The sequence below is a fragment of the Triturus cristatus genome, chromosome 5_2 (assembly GCF_964204655.1).
Source record: "Triturus cristatus chromosome 5_2, aTriCri1.1, whole genome shotgun sequence".
Classification (NCBI taxonomy): Eukaryota; Metazoa; Chordata; class Amphibia; order Caudata; family Salamandridae; genus Triturus; species Triturus cristatus.
Genome location: NC_140588.1, coordinates 224,372,131 through 224,389,009, shown reverse-complemented (window position 1 = coordinate 224,389,009; position 16,879 = coordinate 224,372,131). Strand labels below are relative to the sequence as shown.

The 16,879-nt window shown below is 46.2% G+C and overlaps 1 protein-coding gene across 12 annotated transcripts in view; it reads left to right on the top strand.

Annotated features, from left to right (window-relative positions):
* Positions 1 to 598: 598 nt before the first annotated feature.
* Positions 599 to 16,879, top strand: part of PTPRM (protein tyrosine phosphatase receptor type M) — a 1,478,792-nt gene continuing 1,462,511 nt past the window's right edge. For 11 of the 12 annotated variants that reach the window (XM_085607015.1, XM_085607014.1, XM_085607013.1 and 8 more), the window contains exon 1: positions 667 to 928. In XM_085607015.1, the coding sequence (XP_085463141.1) occupies positions 850 to 928 (79 nt within the window). In that variant the 5' untranslated portion in view covers positions 667 to 849. Of the gene's footprint in view, positions 929 to 16,879 lie in introns of all 12 variants that reach the window. The other variant, XM_085607017.1, reaches the window with a different exon arrangement.

Below are 16,879 nucleotides of genomic sequence, written 5' to 3'. Positions count from 1 at the left end.
AAATAAGGGGCTCATTTACAAGCAGCTTGCACAATCGGTGCACCACTTTTTCCACATAATAAAAGTGACGCACCAACGTCGCAAGGGGCTTGTAAATAAGCCCTTAAATATATAAGCTGAGGCCCAGATTTTGCGCCGGGGTTGCGTCACATTTTTGGCACAATCTCAACACAAAATCGTATTTGTTAAATATTGTAACGCCCTCAAAATACCTGTTAAACATATATGTGAGGTTTTAAGATCTAGTGTCACTTTTTGTGATGTCTCTTCCTATGAGGTCATGGGTCGTGATACCACGCAATGCAGTAACGCACAATGATGTCACTTGTATACTTCCTAGCTTGTTAGTCTCCCCACTTCTTGTTCTCTGTTTTGTACACTGGTCCTATGGCATGCAGTCAAGCCATGTGTTTTTTTTTTTTTTTTAAATTGTGCTTGAATACTATTCTGCAGGTTTGCAGAACTGCAGGAAATCAAGCATTGTTCTTACAGTCCTGGAACGTTGACGAAGTCCTCGAACTCCCCTAACGCTGCGCCTCCTATACAGTTAGAGCCGCGCGAGCTCAGTACCCAGCGGGAGCTCCAGAACGCCCTGCCTTCAGCTGTTCTTGCAGGCACGCGCCCTCTAGTGGCCCGGTGTGGGAGAAGAGCTCGCGCGCGGCTGACGTCAGCGGCAGCCTGGGCTTGGAAGCTGCCGGAGTGCGAGACGGGCGAGCGGGCAAAGAGTTGCTGGCGGAGCAAGGAGTTGTGCGGGGGGCACGCGGGCAGCCGAAAGGGAGCCGGAGCCTCAAGAGGACGAGCGGGTGGAACGACGGGGCGCAGGGGCGCCTCCCGCTGCCGCCAGCAGCCATGGCGCGGGCGCTAGCTGCGATCCTGGGGACTTTACTTGGACTTGTGGCTGCGGTGCGGGAAGGCGAGACCTACACAGGTAAGGAGAGCTGCGACCCCTGCGGATGGGACCGATCTGGGTGTTGGGGGGGCGCCCTGTTTGTTGTGCTTTTGGTTGATGGTCCCCGGTGCAGCAGAGAACCGGTGGCATGGGACGTCGTCTGCCCCTGTAGTGCTGGCAGTGCCCCTGCCAAGCTAACGGGATGTACGGGGACAGGGTCCATCTGTAGTTTAAGGGGAGCGAGTTCATGTAGAGGCCCGTGGCGTGGGTGAGGCTGAGCCCTTCCCAATCAGTGCATGCAACAGTGTGCGGACTTGGCAAACTCCTCACCTGTGTCTCTGGCAGCAGGCGCCCTGGCACGGCTCATGGTATCCGCAGCAACTTCAGGGTGGCGCCCAAGGCTGCCCTTTTCCTCGCCCGGAATCTGCCCCCTGTTCTCCCCCTGCTCTGTAACGGGAATGCTTCCATTCCTCTGCCCTTTCAGCTGCAATCACAGTCTTTGCTGCAACTCCTGATGCTACCCGCTTCCCTACCCTATACCATGAGGGTGCCCTCGCCTCACTGCTGTGACTGTCACATGAAGTTGTCCACTGCTGCTCTTTCCCGTTGTAGGTGCCCTCATCCTTGTTCGACCACGTGTGGCTGCCCTGTGCCCTACTCTGCCCAGAGTGGCCACCCTCATGCCTGCGCTGTCTGCTCGCTGCAAGATGTCCCGTGCATCTGACCTCAGGTCTGTCTCCTGTGGGCTTGTATGCGGTACCTTCACTCGAGATCCGTCCTCTTCTCTGCTCCTCTCCACAGCTTAGGATCAGTGTATCTTTACGGTCAGTAGAGGGGTGCACCGAAGTCTGCGTGGGCCATCGGGGGTGCACCGTGTGCTCCCCGATGCAGAGGCTTCCGGCCCTAGTCCTCAGAGCCGGTGAGCGCTTTAAATGGGCAGGTACAGTTGAGTACAGTTTTTCTGCACTTTGCTTCTAAGAGGAGGGTACCGGCACTTTTCAGCAGAGGTGGAATACTTTCAGTAGAAGAGTACCGGCACTCCTCAGTATCACGTGGGTATTCTGGGACAGTGAGTACATACACTTCTATATTTCCATTTCAAGTACTGGAACGGAGCACACCTGAACCTTCTGTCAAATCTGCTCCAAGCCCATTGACAGTCACTCCATGTCGGGCAATCTCCAGGGAATCTTTGCAAAGCTCGTCCGCGCCCTCCAGACCTCCGGTGACCTTCCAGTGCCGGTCGCTGCGCATGCACTGCCTGATAAACATACTTCCCAGGGCAGGTCGACTGGGACAGGCCTTATCCCAGTCTCCTCAGCGGGGGGTCGCCAGTAAACCCTACAGGAGAACCCGGGCGTCGCTCCCAACAGACCTCTTTCCAGAGATGCAGTGGTGCCCTGCAGTTTCAAAGTTTGGAGCCAGGGCACCAGCCGCCTAATCCTGGCGCTCCCCTCCCGTCACCTGAGGTGTCTGACACTGGGCAAATCTCTGTATTTCTCAGTTCCACCGCCTCCTTATAAACGTGAGGACTGGGAGCACTTAAGCTGAAGACACCTTGCTGCAATTAATTTAAGTTCCCACTTACCTTCACGCCTCCCCGCAAAGTGACCCAGACCCCCCTCAGCTCGGGTTCCGTTGCCGAACAGCAGCCTAGCAGGGATCTCTGAGAGTCAGGGTGGTACTCCCCCTGGGGGAGGCTATTTGTCACCTGTAATTTGTAATATGTAAATGCGTAAATCTCACCCTAAGTAACCGTAGTAGACATAAGTTTGGTTCCCTACTACATTGTTACCCTCAGCATTCTCGTAGCAAGCACTCCTCGCTCTAATGTAAAGCGCACTGACAACTCTCTGGTAATGTAAGCGCTATATAAAATCGCATAAATAAATGTGCATTATTAACGTGTGCGCCTTGAATTGTTCCAGTTGACTTGCTATGACTAATCAAGTACATTTGAATTGCATTTCATGGGGGCTCTGTAATCCACCCTCCCCTCGGAGTCTTCTTTGGGTCTCATTAAAAGCACACCCATGAAGCGACCACCGGCATTTGATTTGGGGGTCGTTAACCGGTACAAGTTTCACCGTGTGCCCGGGGAGGAGGCGGCAGATCGCCCGCCCCCTGCGCGGTGTGACCCGGGGATCGCTCTGAGGTTTCTGTGGTTGTTGTAGCGCCAGCACCGGCTCGGCCCCCGCCTCTCCCGCCGCCTGTAACGCGATCCACCTGGAATGAAAAGCTGAGATCTGGCGGAGAACACGCTGCGAACATGTTTTTAATGCCGCTGCTGGAAAGCGTGAGCACGCTGAGTGAACACGGCTGGCTCGTTTAAAGTGAGCGAGGGTCCCGGTGGGCAGCTTCGGCTCTGCCTCTCTCTGCCAGCACTGAGAGGGCACAGATCTCGAGCTGTCCCGTACCAGGGCGAATAACTCACACGGTCTTATGCTTTTATTATAATGTATGGCAGTGGTAGTTTTGATGTATAATCCTCTAAACTCCAGAACTGCAAGTACCAGAATGCAGTGTAACACTCGCGGCTCTGACAGTGAAGCTCCAGAGCCAGCACAGTGCACGTGCTCCTTGTTTACAGTGTGTGCTCTCCCGAATCCGGTCACCGCATCCCGTGTGATCTTTACAAGCGGAGCCCTGTGCTGCCCTCAGACGGCTTTGTAGCCCTCCGAAGAAGGGGTGGCTCAGCTGGGTCCCCGAATCCAGTGCCTTGTATGATGCTTGCGTTTATTTGTGGTTACTGCGACATGGGGTTTCAAATCCTACCAGGTCTCATTACAGGGCACCCCGCCCGTGCATGCTTTCATTGTCTTCTGGGTCAACAACCAGATTCTGCCGTGGGATGTAAGCCTTTGACGAGTTTTGTTGAACTCGCTGAATGTTGCACGTGTAGCTTTAACGAGACTCCGCGCCCAGAGAGTGAGCTGTTTACTCTCTCACCCTGGTTTCTTTTTACTTTGACACCCAGGCGGTTCTCCCATGGCCGCGGGTGCAGCTTGTGAGGCTCCCGTGTCACTGGTGGTCGGGGGGACCTAGTACAATTTTAGGTTATTATGATGACAGGTATCCGTCGTGCAGCAGGTGCAGTGGCACCAAAGCCCACCGCACCCCAGATATGAATATTGCATTACTCTACCGCTCACGGGAGGTGGAGGGAGCATTAGCCCGGTTTGGATGAGGCGGGTGGTTCTTGTGGTAGTGGCAGGCGAGGGCTGGCTGAACGAGAAGGCTGCAGAATATAACCGGGTGGACTTGCTGTGCCCCATCTCTAAGCCGGCATGTCCCCTTAACGCCCACCCCCATCTGGAATTCATGTCCTGGCGCACAATTGTGGAGCACCTTAGACATTTGCGTGCAGCCACCACCCGGGTGCAGGTATGACCCTGGCACTGCCCGCGTTTACATTAAGAGCCTCGTGTGCTCGGACGGACGTCCCACTTTTCTCGGTTCAGGAAGGGCGCTAGTTCCTCTTTGGTCTATCCTTGTCTAGACTTTTTCTTTCTTTCACTCTCTCGTTTTGAAACATCCCGCGGTCGAATGCAGTCACCGGTCAAGCGCAGCTTGCAGCTGTCTCCCTTCCTGCTGCGCTGTCCCCCTTCTTGCTGCGCAGTCTCCCTCTTGGTTGCTCCCACACGCCGGCTTGTGTCCCTTGGCAGACACGTGGGGGCGAAGGGCACTTCACCAAATGAACTTTTCTTTCCCTTGGACTCTTGTCAGGTCTGACACTTGTGTGCTTTGTTTATTTTGGGATGGCGTCTGGTCCACGCGACGCTGCGAGAAATGGGCGCCAAACCCGCCTCTAGAACAGCTTCAAATCCATTACATGTACGGTGTGTGCAGGAGACGCGCGTAACTTACTTTTCTGTGCGTGCAGTACTCAGTTGGCACAGGCGAGTCGTTTTTGATAAGGCCATACAATATATTCACTTTGGCAATAGGGTACTATATTTAAAAACATGTACAGCATTGATTTTTTTTTAATGGCTGTTTCACCCTGTTCCTGGTAATTCCAACCTTTCAGCATGATTAGAGTGTGGGAGAAACCTTAATTGCGCACTGTGCCTGACACCGAGAATTTTGTTGTAAAATGTGCCATTCAGGGCATGTAATTGTCCACTATCGACCCGTCAGGAGGGGAAATTATCCTGTCACAGCAGCACATTAAGAGCGTTCACCCACAGAATAATGCATTAGTGCACGTCAGTGCCCAGGCTGATGGGCTGACAGCGCATCTTCTGTTTCCGCCCCCCCCCCCACTCTGTCGACTTCAACTGGTGATCTATTTTTATTGAAGTTTGTTCTTGAGCGTCCCATTCAATTACCCCACACTGAGATAATTTCCCTAAAATTGTATGTGGTTCAGGCCTTTTTTATTAGCACTGAAAGGAAGTCAACTCGCAGCAGAAACCGAGATTAAGAAAGGCGTGGCTTTGGAATTATAGCAGTCTGGGCATAATCTTTTCAAATCAGCTTGCCTTCTAGTGTGTCAGGCAGTGAATGGATTCCTTTGAAGTCATGAAATGGCAAATCTTAGAGTTTTGACTTAGGCCTTACAAAGACAGGGCTGCAGAAATGTGTGATGAGAAGACAAAGGCATTGAAACACTAAATGAAGAGCACCGACGGTGCCACCCTCTGGGTAGACTAAAAAAAGTTAATAACAAGGGTTTGAACAAGAAGAACCGCAGCCATATGGGGCTGATCATTTCCAAGATGGCGGCGTGGATAAAGAGCGGTAATGAGGAAAGTGTTGCCATGCGTGGACTGAAAAAGCCTTGCTTGTAGTGTATTTACTCAAAATAGAACCATATTAAGTAGTAGCAAGCATTACATTTTTGTGCACGTTACAGTAAACACAGTGAGCCCTGTCGGAAGGCGGCGCAGAGGGGTCGCTATTCCCAGGCACCCAACTTTCTCACATGGCTGCGCTCATGGTGCAACATTTATACATTTTAAAGCAACGGTGCCCTATCTGTTAAAGACGAAGTAAATAACATGGTTAGTAACCTCTAGATCACACAGATGACGGATCTGTCTTGGTTTTTCTTTCACTGGATATTTTTTTGAAGTTTGAAACAGTTCCTCATCCTACTTGAAGGACCCGCTTCAGTTCGTTGACCCTGGACTCCACAGAAACACATGACCTGAGTCATGCAGCCTGAGTTACATTTTGCTGGATTCTCTCCCATCCCAGTTGCATAGTTATAACATCTGAGAACACCAGTGCTGGGTTCCAACCACTCTTTGCTAAATCAAAGTCCCAGAAAGTGTAGACATGCCTCTGCTCTGCTCTCTGGACAGTAACAGCCCTGAGTATCTTATTTCTGTACAGTGGCGTGGGCTCTCTTGAGGAGCAACACCTTCACCCCAATCTTGTGTTCTAAAGTCCTGCAGGTTCGATATAGTGGAGGCACCCTCCCCAAATACCTTAATTCTGGATTACAGAGCTGAGCCTGGTGGCAGCCAGAACTCAGAGAAGCCAAATTGCTGCTAGAGGAAAGTTGTTTCAGTGAATTGTTTCCTTGAGCCCCCGCCCTCTTCCTCTGCCTCTCCTGTAAACTCCTTTTTTCAGCTACCTTGCCCTCTTTCTTGAACCCCCTCTCTTGCTTTCCTAATTTTGCTCCCATTTTGTGAAATATCGTCCCTTTTTTGGAGGGTACTCCTCTGTGGCACTTTAATATTAAGGATGTAATTAAAGAGAATACTTTGTCACCCTCTTGCTAATTACTTCATTCCTATTTTGTATTCTTCCTATCAAGGATAGCTTCCTCTCTCCATTCAAGCTCAGCTCTCTGCCTCTCTTTGACTGATACTTGGATCGCTACTTCAGATCGTATGTGGAATTGTCGGCTCTCCATCTGCTTCCACTATCTGCTTTTATCACAATATTTTCACTTGTGTTATGTCTGTTGTGAATCAGAGAGTCGTTTTTGGCAGGCAGCCCTTCATGTTGTTTTTACTGTTCGAGCCGATGGATGTCTGTTTCCACATATTTCATTTTATATAATTATTACCGTTATAAGATCGTTTTGTGCAATTGTTTCCTCGTCTGTCTTCCGAATTGTGGCACTTGACGGGTATATGGGAAATAATGTGTCATCTACAGGGTGGCCATAAGTGCTGCAGTTCGATATGACCTTGTCAACGGGCTGAGCCTCTGGGTGGTCAGGAACCATTTGTTTTTGTGAGTGCAAAGATTCCCTTTCCTGCCAATCCTCTGTACCTAGGTTCTTCTACTCCTTGTCCTCTTGTAATCCTCCCAGGGTACAGAAGCCTAGTACAATGCATTAGTCTATGTTTTTATGCTGTCTCTGTTTTCAACATTTGAGGGTGCAGACCCAGAGGTTGTCAAGATGCAAACTGCAGAAAAGGTTCCATTGAGGTCCCGAGCTGGCATTCTCTCATTAGATATAGAGGTACACTTACGGCACCGACTTTAAGTATATTGGGCACTGGGTCTGACACTGCTAAAGCCAGTCTTCTTTTAGTAGCCTACTCTACAGGCAGGTTTCAGCCATTCCCGTCTCATTTTGTGGGGACATAGACCAAGTGTTCATTGCTTCTTGAAGCTTTAATCACATTAGCCCTGAAGGAGGTGTGCTACCCTCCAGAAAGTGAGGGAGAAAGGCTACCCCCTTTCCTGGTAACAGTTCTTGTGACATCATCACAAGACCTCTTGAGTTCCTCCATTTCCTTCCTCGCAGTGGCCGGTGTGATGTGGCAGGTGGAGAAGTGTGGCTCAATGGTTAGAGCGGCAGACCCTGATGCAGAGGTCTGGCCCGGGACCAGGGTTCAATACCTGCCTCGGCGGGTCCTGGCGGGTCTTGGGCTCATAATTCCTCGGACCTGATTTCTCGCCTCGGTGCCTATTCTAATCATGGGTCCCACGCTGCAACTCTGGGCAATAGCTTGCTTAATCTCCACAATGGCCCCAACAGCGCTGGGATGCCTGGCTTCACCCTGGGGATGCCCAGGAGTGGACATTTCACAGGGAAAAGCCAGGAAGGGTTCCCTAGTGGTATGAGTACAGCGCCGGGACACCTCGAAATGGGGTAGCTGTGCACTATATAAGTACAAACACATTTACATTTACATATTGAGAAGACACGGCTGCTGTCCTGGTGAGGTGAAAACCCAAAACCTAATTTAGTGGATGCATCTAGACATGCAACTTCTGATGGCCCATTGGAGTTGGCGATGAGTTCCCAAGAGTAGGCGTTACCCAGGAGGCATTTAGTGTCACAGTCAAAAAGAAGCATTGTTTTTACTTTGCTGTCAAACCCAGCCTCTGCATCCAGGAGGCCTAGGACATTTGATGGCTGCAATATGGTTCATCTATTGCACACGTATGCCTGTAATTGTGACCCTTTGTGCCATTATGCTTAATTCTTCCCTGCCTGTTTCAGAACCTTGCTGTCCTACCTCATCTCATGCTTTAACTTGCCTTTCCCCATGTCTCTAATGCCCATTTGTGAGTTGTAGGACTTCTGAAAAATTTCCAATAATGCACAACGTTTCCACCACATTTTTCTTTCACCCATTCCGCTTGTGTGAAAACCCTAGTCCAGACCATTTCCAAGGCACAGTCGTTGCACTGAGCACCCTTCACGTCACTCAAATGTTTCTGCATGAGGATGGACTGCTTTGTGAGCATTCTGCACAGATAGGATACCTCCTCTAAATTCAGGAGTGACTTAAAAAAACTTGCAGCAAGGCTCTTACCGTAACCCAAAAGCTCGCTGGGGTTTATGGACAGCTCTGTTTGCTTGCAGAGGGCCTGTATAATTCTGATTTGACATTTTTTAGGTATGCACAGGCAATTCAATGAATGTTTGTTAATACTCGGATATATGTCCGATTCTTTTTGAGAGTATGAAGTCGTTGAAGTAGCTGGAAAAAACAGGCCACGGGTGTTTGTGTTTGGGAGATTGTTGGGTTATTTTTCTGGAATGCAGCCGTTTTAAAGGCTACAAAAGCCCTGTCTTTGTAAGGGTCGATGCCCTTTTGAGTTGCCAGGGTGTCATGGGCCCTTGTGTGAGGAAGGAAATGGCCCCTCTGACCGCCATTTGTACTGTGAAATACAGCAGTGCTCTGGGTTCAGTGGGGCCCTGAAGCATCCGGGACCCGGTGCCACTGCACTTGCTGCACAAATGGGAGCTACGTCTCTGCGGAAGACCGCACTTCAGGAGTCTTGGTACTGGAGCTTACCCAGGGGAGGCAAAAGTGTTTCCAGGGGAACATAAAAGGCGAGAAGAGCGGCAAACACAGTGGTGTACCCACCGTCTGCACTAGAGGCCGATTCACAATTGTTTAGAGGCGTGCATCTGAAGGGTAAATGCTGATTCCTAATGGACTTCTGAGCGGGGACTTTACTTCACTGTGAAAAGAAAAGGCTCACAAAAGTTCGGAGGGGAGGAGAACATGTGAATGTTTTGTGAAATCTTACAAAGTCATAACTTTGTGGGTTTATCAAAACACGTGCTGGAGGTTTCCAGCCCTGGAAACACTCGTAAATGTTTACTTAATTGTGTTTCCACGGTGTGAAATAGATTTCTACGAAGGGAAATCTAAACTAAAATATAAATTGTTCTAGTACGCGGGGTATCATATCCTCGATGGAAAGTCCGCTGTTGCAGGGTGGGTGTTTCCAGGTAACATGGAAATCTACAACGGACATGTACCTGAGAAATAAACACATGGATGGACTTTAAACTAATCTTAAATCTGCGGCAGGAGTAGGTTCATTTCTCGGCTAGAATGGCAGCTTTTTCTGAGAGTCGAGCCCATGTTTCCTTCATGCATTACAGGATGCGTCTATTGGCGGGAAGCTTCAGGCCACGAGTTCTGTCTTTTTCCTTCTCCAGAGGGTGGACAGATCGACAGCGGCAGCTGTCAGTCGAACACGTGCTGGGAACGCCTGGCTGTTTAAGGAGGTTGTTATATGCTGTAATTGTACTTGTTATTTACACATGTCTCTTTAAAGATTAGAATGTGTTTGTGCTGGGTAATCTAGAGTTTGGAATGTAACTTGGACAATATCATTCTTACTGGGATCAGGAGTTGGAGAAGTCGTGGGTTCATATCTCTGGATTAAATCCTTTTCTTACAAAGAAAGAAAACTCGTCTTGCTGCATTATTTCTTCGTTATTCCCATACTACATATATTGGCGACGATTGGGATCATTTTGAGGAACCCACCGACCGTGTTTGGACAATCTACAAAAGTTCATCTTCGACTTTATTTTTATTTTTTTTCAATTGATTCAAGACAAATGGCACCTACATGAGTGTTTTCTCATGTAAAACTTATGAGACTATTTTTTTTTCATCGCTGCATTCCTGCTTAAGTGTAAGCATTTTAATTTTACAATCTGTGGACATATTTGGAACTACTTCAGTGCGGAAACTGTGTGGCTTTGAATTCGTCAGAAGTGCGCTGCCGGCGTTATCTACACGAAGATACTCGTGAGTGTTGGATTCGCTGTGGCTGATCAAATTTTATAGAAAGCACTCTACCTTGACGGTTTCCGTTGCAGCTTGCTTATGTTTTGATTCTCGCCATTGTTCTACTGGAGTCGCGGGAGCAGTCGCGGGACCAGACGCGTGGCTCAGCAACATCAGCTCATCGTCTACGTCACGCCTCAACGTCGACTTCACTTCATGTTTGCTCGTCACCGCGAGATTCTCGCACAAGCCGCCATCTTTGGTTGGGGAATACAACGTCATTTACATTACGGATTGAATACATCCTGTTTTTGGCTTTTTGGATTCTCTTTTCATTACGGACATCGAGCATATGGAACAATTGGCGGTATAGCTCATTGTAGGAGCATTTCTTCGCTTTTTTAGTGTCATGTACTTTTGTCTTAATCTGTTTCGCTTATTTTAATGATATTTACGTTCTAGACCATTTGCATTGGTGATGTTATGATTATTAATTAACCTTAAAATATATTTGTTTTGGGTGTAATTAACCCCTTCGCTGCTGCGGACATTCCGCTGCAGCGCTGGGGGGGGCAGGGGGGCAGCGCGGCGGGCCTGTGCTCATGACGGAGCCGCTCCGTCATGAGCCACAGTTGAGCTGTGCTCATGACGGAACGGTTCCGTCATGACTCCGCCCATTTGCGTTGTCGCCCCGCACAGGCGGGGAAACAGCGCCGCGCAGGCGGAGCGGCCGCCGACAGGATTGTCATGACGGAACCGTTCCGTCATGAGCACACGGCAACCGTGGCTCATGACGGAACGGTTCCGTCATGAGCAGGGAAGGGGTTAATAACTATTTGTCAAAATTCATTCATTGTTTTCTGGACACATAATTATATTTTAAGGATGTCTTCATCTTCAGCAAACAATGTGATGCAGCCACCGCCATTTTTAACAAATCCTGGTAAACCACTTATACCGTGGCATAGATGGTTTAGAATTTTTGACAATTATTTGGAAGCTATTGATGCAACAAAATACTCTGCAGGAAGAAAAAAAGCATTATTGTTTAACCATTTAGGTAATGCTGGTCAAGATGTTTTTGATAATTTACCTGTTGTAACAGCTCCACCCAGGGATGAAGGTTGGAATGTATACGCTGAGGCCTTGGCTAGATTAGGTAAACAATATGTAGATGAGCCTTCTGTTATGGTTGAACGTCATCTATTTTTTAAGCGTAAGCAAACACAAGAGGAATCCATTGAGGATTATTTAGCCGTGCTACGCGTTCTTGCTGCAAAGTGTCAATTTGCTTCCCAATTGGACACTTATTTGCGTGACCAGTTAGTGTTTAACTGTCATAATAAGAAAATACAAGAACATATTTTAACATGTAAGAATCCTTCACTAGATGAGGTGATGGACATTGCAAGGAGTATAGAACGATCTGTTGTATCGTCGAAAATCTTGACACAGAATTCTTCCAGTAATGTTGATTCTAAAGTTTTGCAAGTTGATGTGTGTGCTAACAACAATGAAACAAATATTAGTGCAGTGTCTACGAAAATGAAAGTTAACAGTTCTTCTGTAAAAAAAGGTTCATGTTATAGATGTGGTTCTAAGTATCACATGGGGAATTCACCCAATTGCCCTGCACAAGGAAAAAGATGTAATACATGTAAGAAGATTGGTCACTTTTACACAGTATGCAGATTTTCTAAACATAAAAGTCAGATCAATAGCGTAGATATTGATCAGGAGGATATTTGCAGTGCCATGAACAACTTGTTATCTACTATTGAAGTAAATAGTTTACGGGGTGATGTAAGAAGGTGTAAAGGACCGTTATGTAGTGTATCTATTGGGGTTATTGATGTAAATGTCATGGCGGATTCAGGATCCCCTATAACTATTTTAGATGAGATAACATATTGTAAGTTTTGGTCAAAGGTTCTTTTGAAACCTACTGATGTAAATCCTAAGGCTTTTGGGGGGTTTGATATTACCATGAAAGGATATTTTTCAGATTCCATCAAGTTTATGGGCAGAGAGATTTACACAAAGATTTACGTTGCTGTGAATGGCAGGGACATCCTGGGGTGGCAAGATCAGGCAGATCTGGGAATTATTTTGAGACCTGGACATATAGAACCTGTTACGTTAGGTGATTTACCTATATCAACTATTGTACATAAACATGATTCAGAAAAGCACAGTGTAGAAGATGTTGTAGCAAAGTATCCTAGCGTGTTTTCTGATAAGATAGGATTGGTTAAAAATTTCCATCATACTATCAAACTTAAAAAAAATGCTTTGCCTATTGTTCAAAAGTGCAGACCTGTGCCTTTATCTGCTAGAGAAGATTTACGGAAGACTTTGAATGACTTGTGTGCACAAGATATTATAATGCCTGTTGAGTCGTCAGAATGGGTTTCTGCGGCTGTAGTGGCTCGCAAAAGTTCTGGCGAGATCCGCTTATGTGCAGATTTGAGAGTCTTGAATAGAAATATTGTTGTGGATTGCCATCCACTTCCTAAAATCCAAGAGATGTTAGCAAATTTAGGTGGTAGCAAATTCTTTAGCACAATTGATTTAAAATCAGCTTACCATCAAATTCCTTTATCTAAGGAATCTCAATCTTTGACCACTTTTGTTACACCTTTTGGTGTCTTTATGTATAAACGCATGCCGTTCGGGTTAGCGTCGGCTGCTAGTGTATTCCAACGTCTCATGGACAAGTTGTTTTCCGGAATTAAAGGCATTCAGGCTTTTCAAGATGATATTTTAATTCATACTCCCACTCTTGACTCACACTATTCACTACTTGATAAAGTTTTACATATATTAGAAGAGGCTGGTATGACTGTCAATAAAGGCAAATGTAAATTTATTACTCAGGATGTGGATTATCTGGGGCATAATATTTCTGTTGAGGGTATTAAACCTAAATTATCTCTTATCAATGCCATTAAAGAAGCTCCGAGACCATTAGACTAGGATGCTTTGAGAGCCTTTTTAGGTTTAAGTGAGTATTATGCTCGGTTTGTGCAAAGTTATGCGATCATTGTACAACCTCTGAGGGACATGTTAAAAAAGAATGCGAAATTTTTGTGGTCTGAGGAAACTCAAGTGTCCTTTGATAAGGTCAAAAAATTAATTTTGGAAGCACCGGCTATCAGAGCTTTTTCTCATGGTCATAGTTGTGTAGTTACTGTAGATGCTAGTTCAAAGGGTCTAGGCGCAGTTTTAAGTCAAATGGTGGACGGAAAGGAATTCACTATAGCATTCGCGTCAAGGTCCTTGAGTAGTGCTGAATTAAATTACAGCACTATAGAACGTGAAGCTCTAGCATGCTGTTGGGCGGTAGAGAAGTTTAAAATGTATATCTGGGGTTCAAGATTTCAGTTGTTCACTGATCATAAACCATTGATATATATGTTAGGTGATAGTAATTCCAACAAAGCCTCCACTCGTTTAATCAGACTACTTGCTAGATTACAGGAGTTTCATTTTGATATCAAGTACATTCCAGGTGGCAAAAATGTCAGGGCTGACTGTTTGTCTAGGATTCCTTTGGAGTGTGAAGTTTCGGATAGCAATACTGATTCTGATGTGGTATTTAGTATTAGTGATATCACACATATGACTAAGTTATCGGAAGAGGAATGGATGGAAGGTGCACAGAAAGATTCTTGCTTGGAAAGGGTGAAGAAGTTTTTGGTTCAGGGATGGCCGTGTGACAGGAGTTTATCTATGCAGGATAAATGTTTCTCGCAAGTGGCGCATGAGCTTTCAGTTGTCAATGATATTCTTCTTAGAGATGACAAAGTTGTTCCACCCGAGTCTTTAAGGAGTAAAATTATAGTTCTTGCGCATGAGGGACATTTGGGAATTTCCAGTACAGTTAGGAAAATTAAAGATGTGTATTGGTGGCCCGGCATAGATAATCAGGTTAAGTTATTTGTGGATAAATGTCCCGAATGTTTGTGTTCTGACAAACATTGGCGTAATTCTACTTCCCCTTTGTGTCCGGTGGAATGGCCTAGTGGACCATGGCAGAAGCTGGGGTTGGATTTTTCTGGTCCTTTTAACATGCTTGGTAATGATTGCAAATTTTTGATTGTGGCTATTGACTATTTTTCTAAATGGTTGTATTTCTCTTTTGTCAGGAGCGCAGATTCCAAGGCAGCTATCTCCTTTTTGCAGCGTTTGTTTTTGATTGAAGGGCTGCCTTCCCAGATTGTTTCCGACAATGGTACTCACTTTGTTTCTAATGACTTTGAAAACTTTTTGAGTGAAGTTTCTGTAAAACATATTTTAGTGCCATTGTATAGTCCTGCCTCAAATGGTTTGGTTGAAAGAGCCAACAGAATGTTGAAGGAAGGGGTACAAACTGCCTTGAATAATGGGTTGGATGTGTATAAGTATATCTGTGATAAGATTTGGAGTTATAATGTGACTCCCCATTCTACTACAAACTTGTCCCCATACATGTTATTGAGAGGTAGGAAACCGGTCACAATGTTTAGTCCATCATGGCTGAAGGGTAAAGTTGATCTAGGTAATCAACATGAGATTGACTGGCAAAAAGTTAGGACATTTGTAAAGGAAAAACAGCTTTCTTATAAAGCTAACTATGATGCTAGGAAACATGTCAAGGATATGGATTTGGTTCCAGGAGATTGGGTACTCATTAAAAAACCTATTAGAGTTGGTAAAGGTCAATCTAGATTTTCGGAACCAGCTAGGGTCATAAAGGTGGCGAGAATGTCAATTATGCTGCAAGATCGTGGATGGTGGAATCGCAATGCTCTAATCAAACTTAAAAAGGGTCAAGCAAAAATTATTTGTGATAAGTTGAGGTCTCAAGGTAAATTGTTTGATCATTCAGATTGGTTCAATTTAGGTGATCTGAATGGCAAGAATGATAAAAATGAGTTGTCTTCGCATTTTTCTAATTCCTTGTTAAGAGAGGGGGATGGTGATAATGGTTCTAGGAATAACGATTTAATGATCTGTAATGACAATGGTGAAACTAGAAATGTAAGTGGTTCTGGTGACCACAGGTGTGTAAGGCAAAGTTCTCGTATTAGGATCCCATCTTCTCGAAATAAGGATTTTGTTTATTATTAATGTGGTATGTTGAATGCTGTTTATTGTTTTCATTTTCTCTGTAAAAAGGGGGATGTGTTATATGCTGTAATTGTACTTGTTATTTACACATGTCTCTTTAAAGATTAGAATGTGTTTGTGCTGGGTAATCTAGAGTTTGGAATGTAACTTGGACAATATCATTCTTACTGGGATCAGGAGTTGGAGAAGTCGTGGGTTCATATCTCTGGATTAAATCCTTTTCTTACAAAGAAAGAAAACTCGTCTTGCTGCATTATTTCTTCGTTATTCCCATACTACAGAGGTGTTTGCGCTCTATCCCCCGGGTCGGGAGTTCAGGCCTCTGTCAGGTGCCTGGTAGCTGATGCCCAAAGGGACAATGCCCCCTGCGCGCGCACCTGTCCCTGCCCAGACAGCGGTGCTTCACCTCTGACCCGCTCCACTGTAGGCGTCTACCAGGGCTCCGTGTCTGCCAGTGCGGCATGACTCTGAGCACCTCGGGTCGAGTGCTCGGGGTCCGCGGGGTCTGCTTTTCATTTACAACGCCGGCCCTCCGACCTCCATCATGTGGGATGGCCTTTTGTTTACCACTGGATTCTATCCACATTTCCACTTTGTGGTCTTATGAGTATGTATTTTATCTCTGAGCGAGACCACTTCTCCGTGATTCGCCTTCTTGCTTCTTTAGATCCGATTTCCTATCTTTTTCTCTGGCTCAACCTCTATAGCTGTTTCTCTTCCTTTCATTTTGTTTTTCCATGTGCCCTGTACTAGTATGCAATGCCCCTCCTCGCTCTCGTCAAAACACCACTGGCAAATCATTTTAAAAATCGAAATGCATGGCCTCCATCTGAGTGTCGAACTTAGAGCGGGATTCCAGACAACAATGGGGTTCTCATGAAAGGAACAGGCCTACTCACAGGCCTACTCTTGTTAATGCCACCTAAAGCCAGCACAGAGGTCTTCTTTTGCAAAAAGAACTTCTCCCACACGTTTCTAGCTGCAAAAAGGGCTGTAGTACTCTTCGCAGCACACGGGTGACCATGTGGAATATTTCTTCTCTTCTGCTAGTGAAACGATGACAATTGGCATATTTCACAGCCCCATCATATTGTCATAAAAGAAGTGGGACCTGTCATGGGTGAGTTGTGTGGATAGACTGATGGAGTGTGGGAAGGGTCGGTTTATTGGTGTGGGATGGTTTGAAGATTTGTCAGCGAGAATGTCTCTTCTGCTGTCCTTCACACAGCTTTGTGTTATGGCACCTTGTAGAACGTATCCATCCCCTGCACTGTCAAAATGGAAAGTACCATATAGTTTTTAATGTTGCTAATTCATGTATTGATTTCGTTCTCCAGGAGTGCTTTTGGTGCCCATCCCAAAGCACTTGACTTGGACGGAAAGGCAACTGGAATATGTGCTCAGGGTGATGTGAAGGATGGGACAA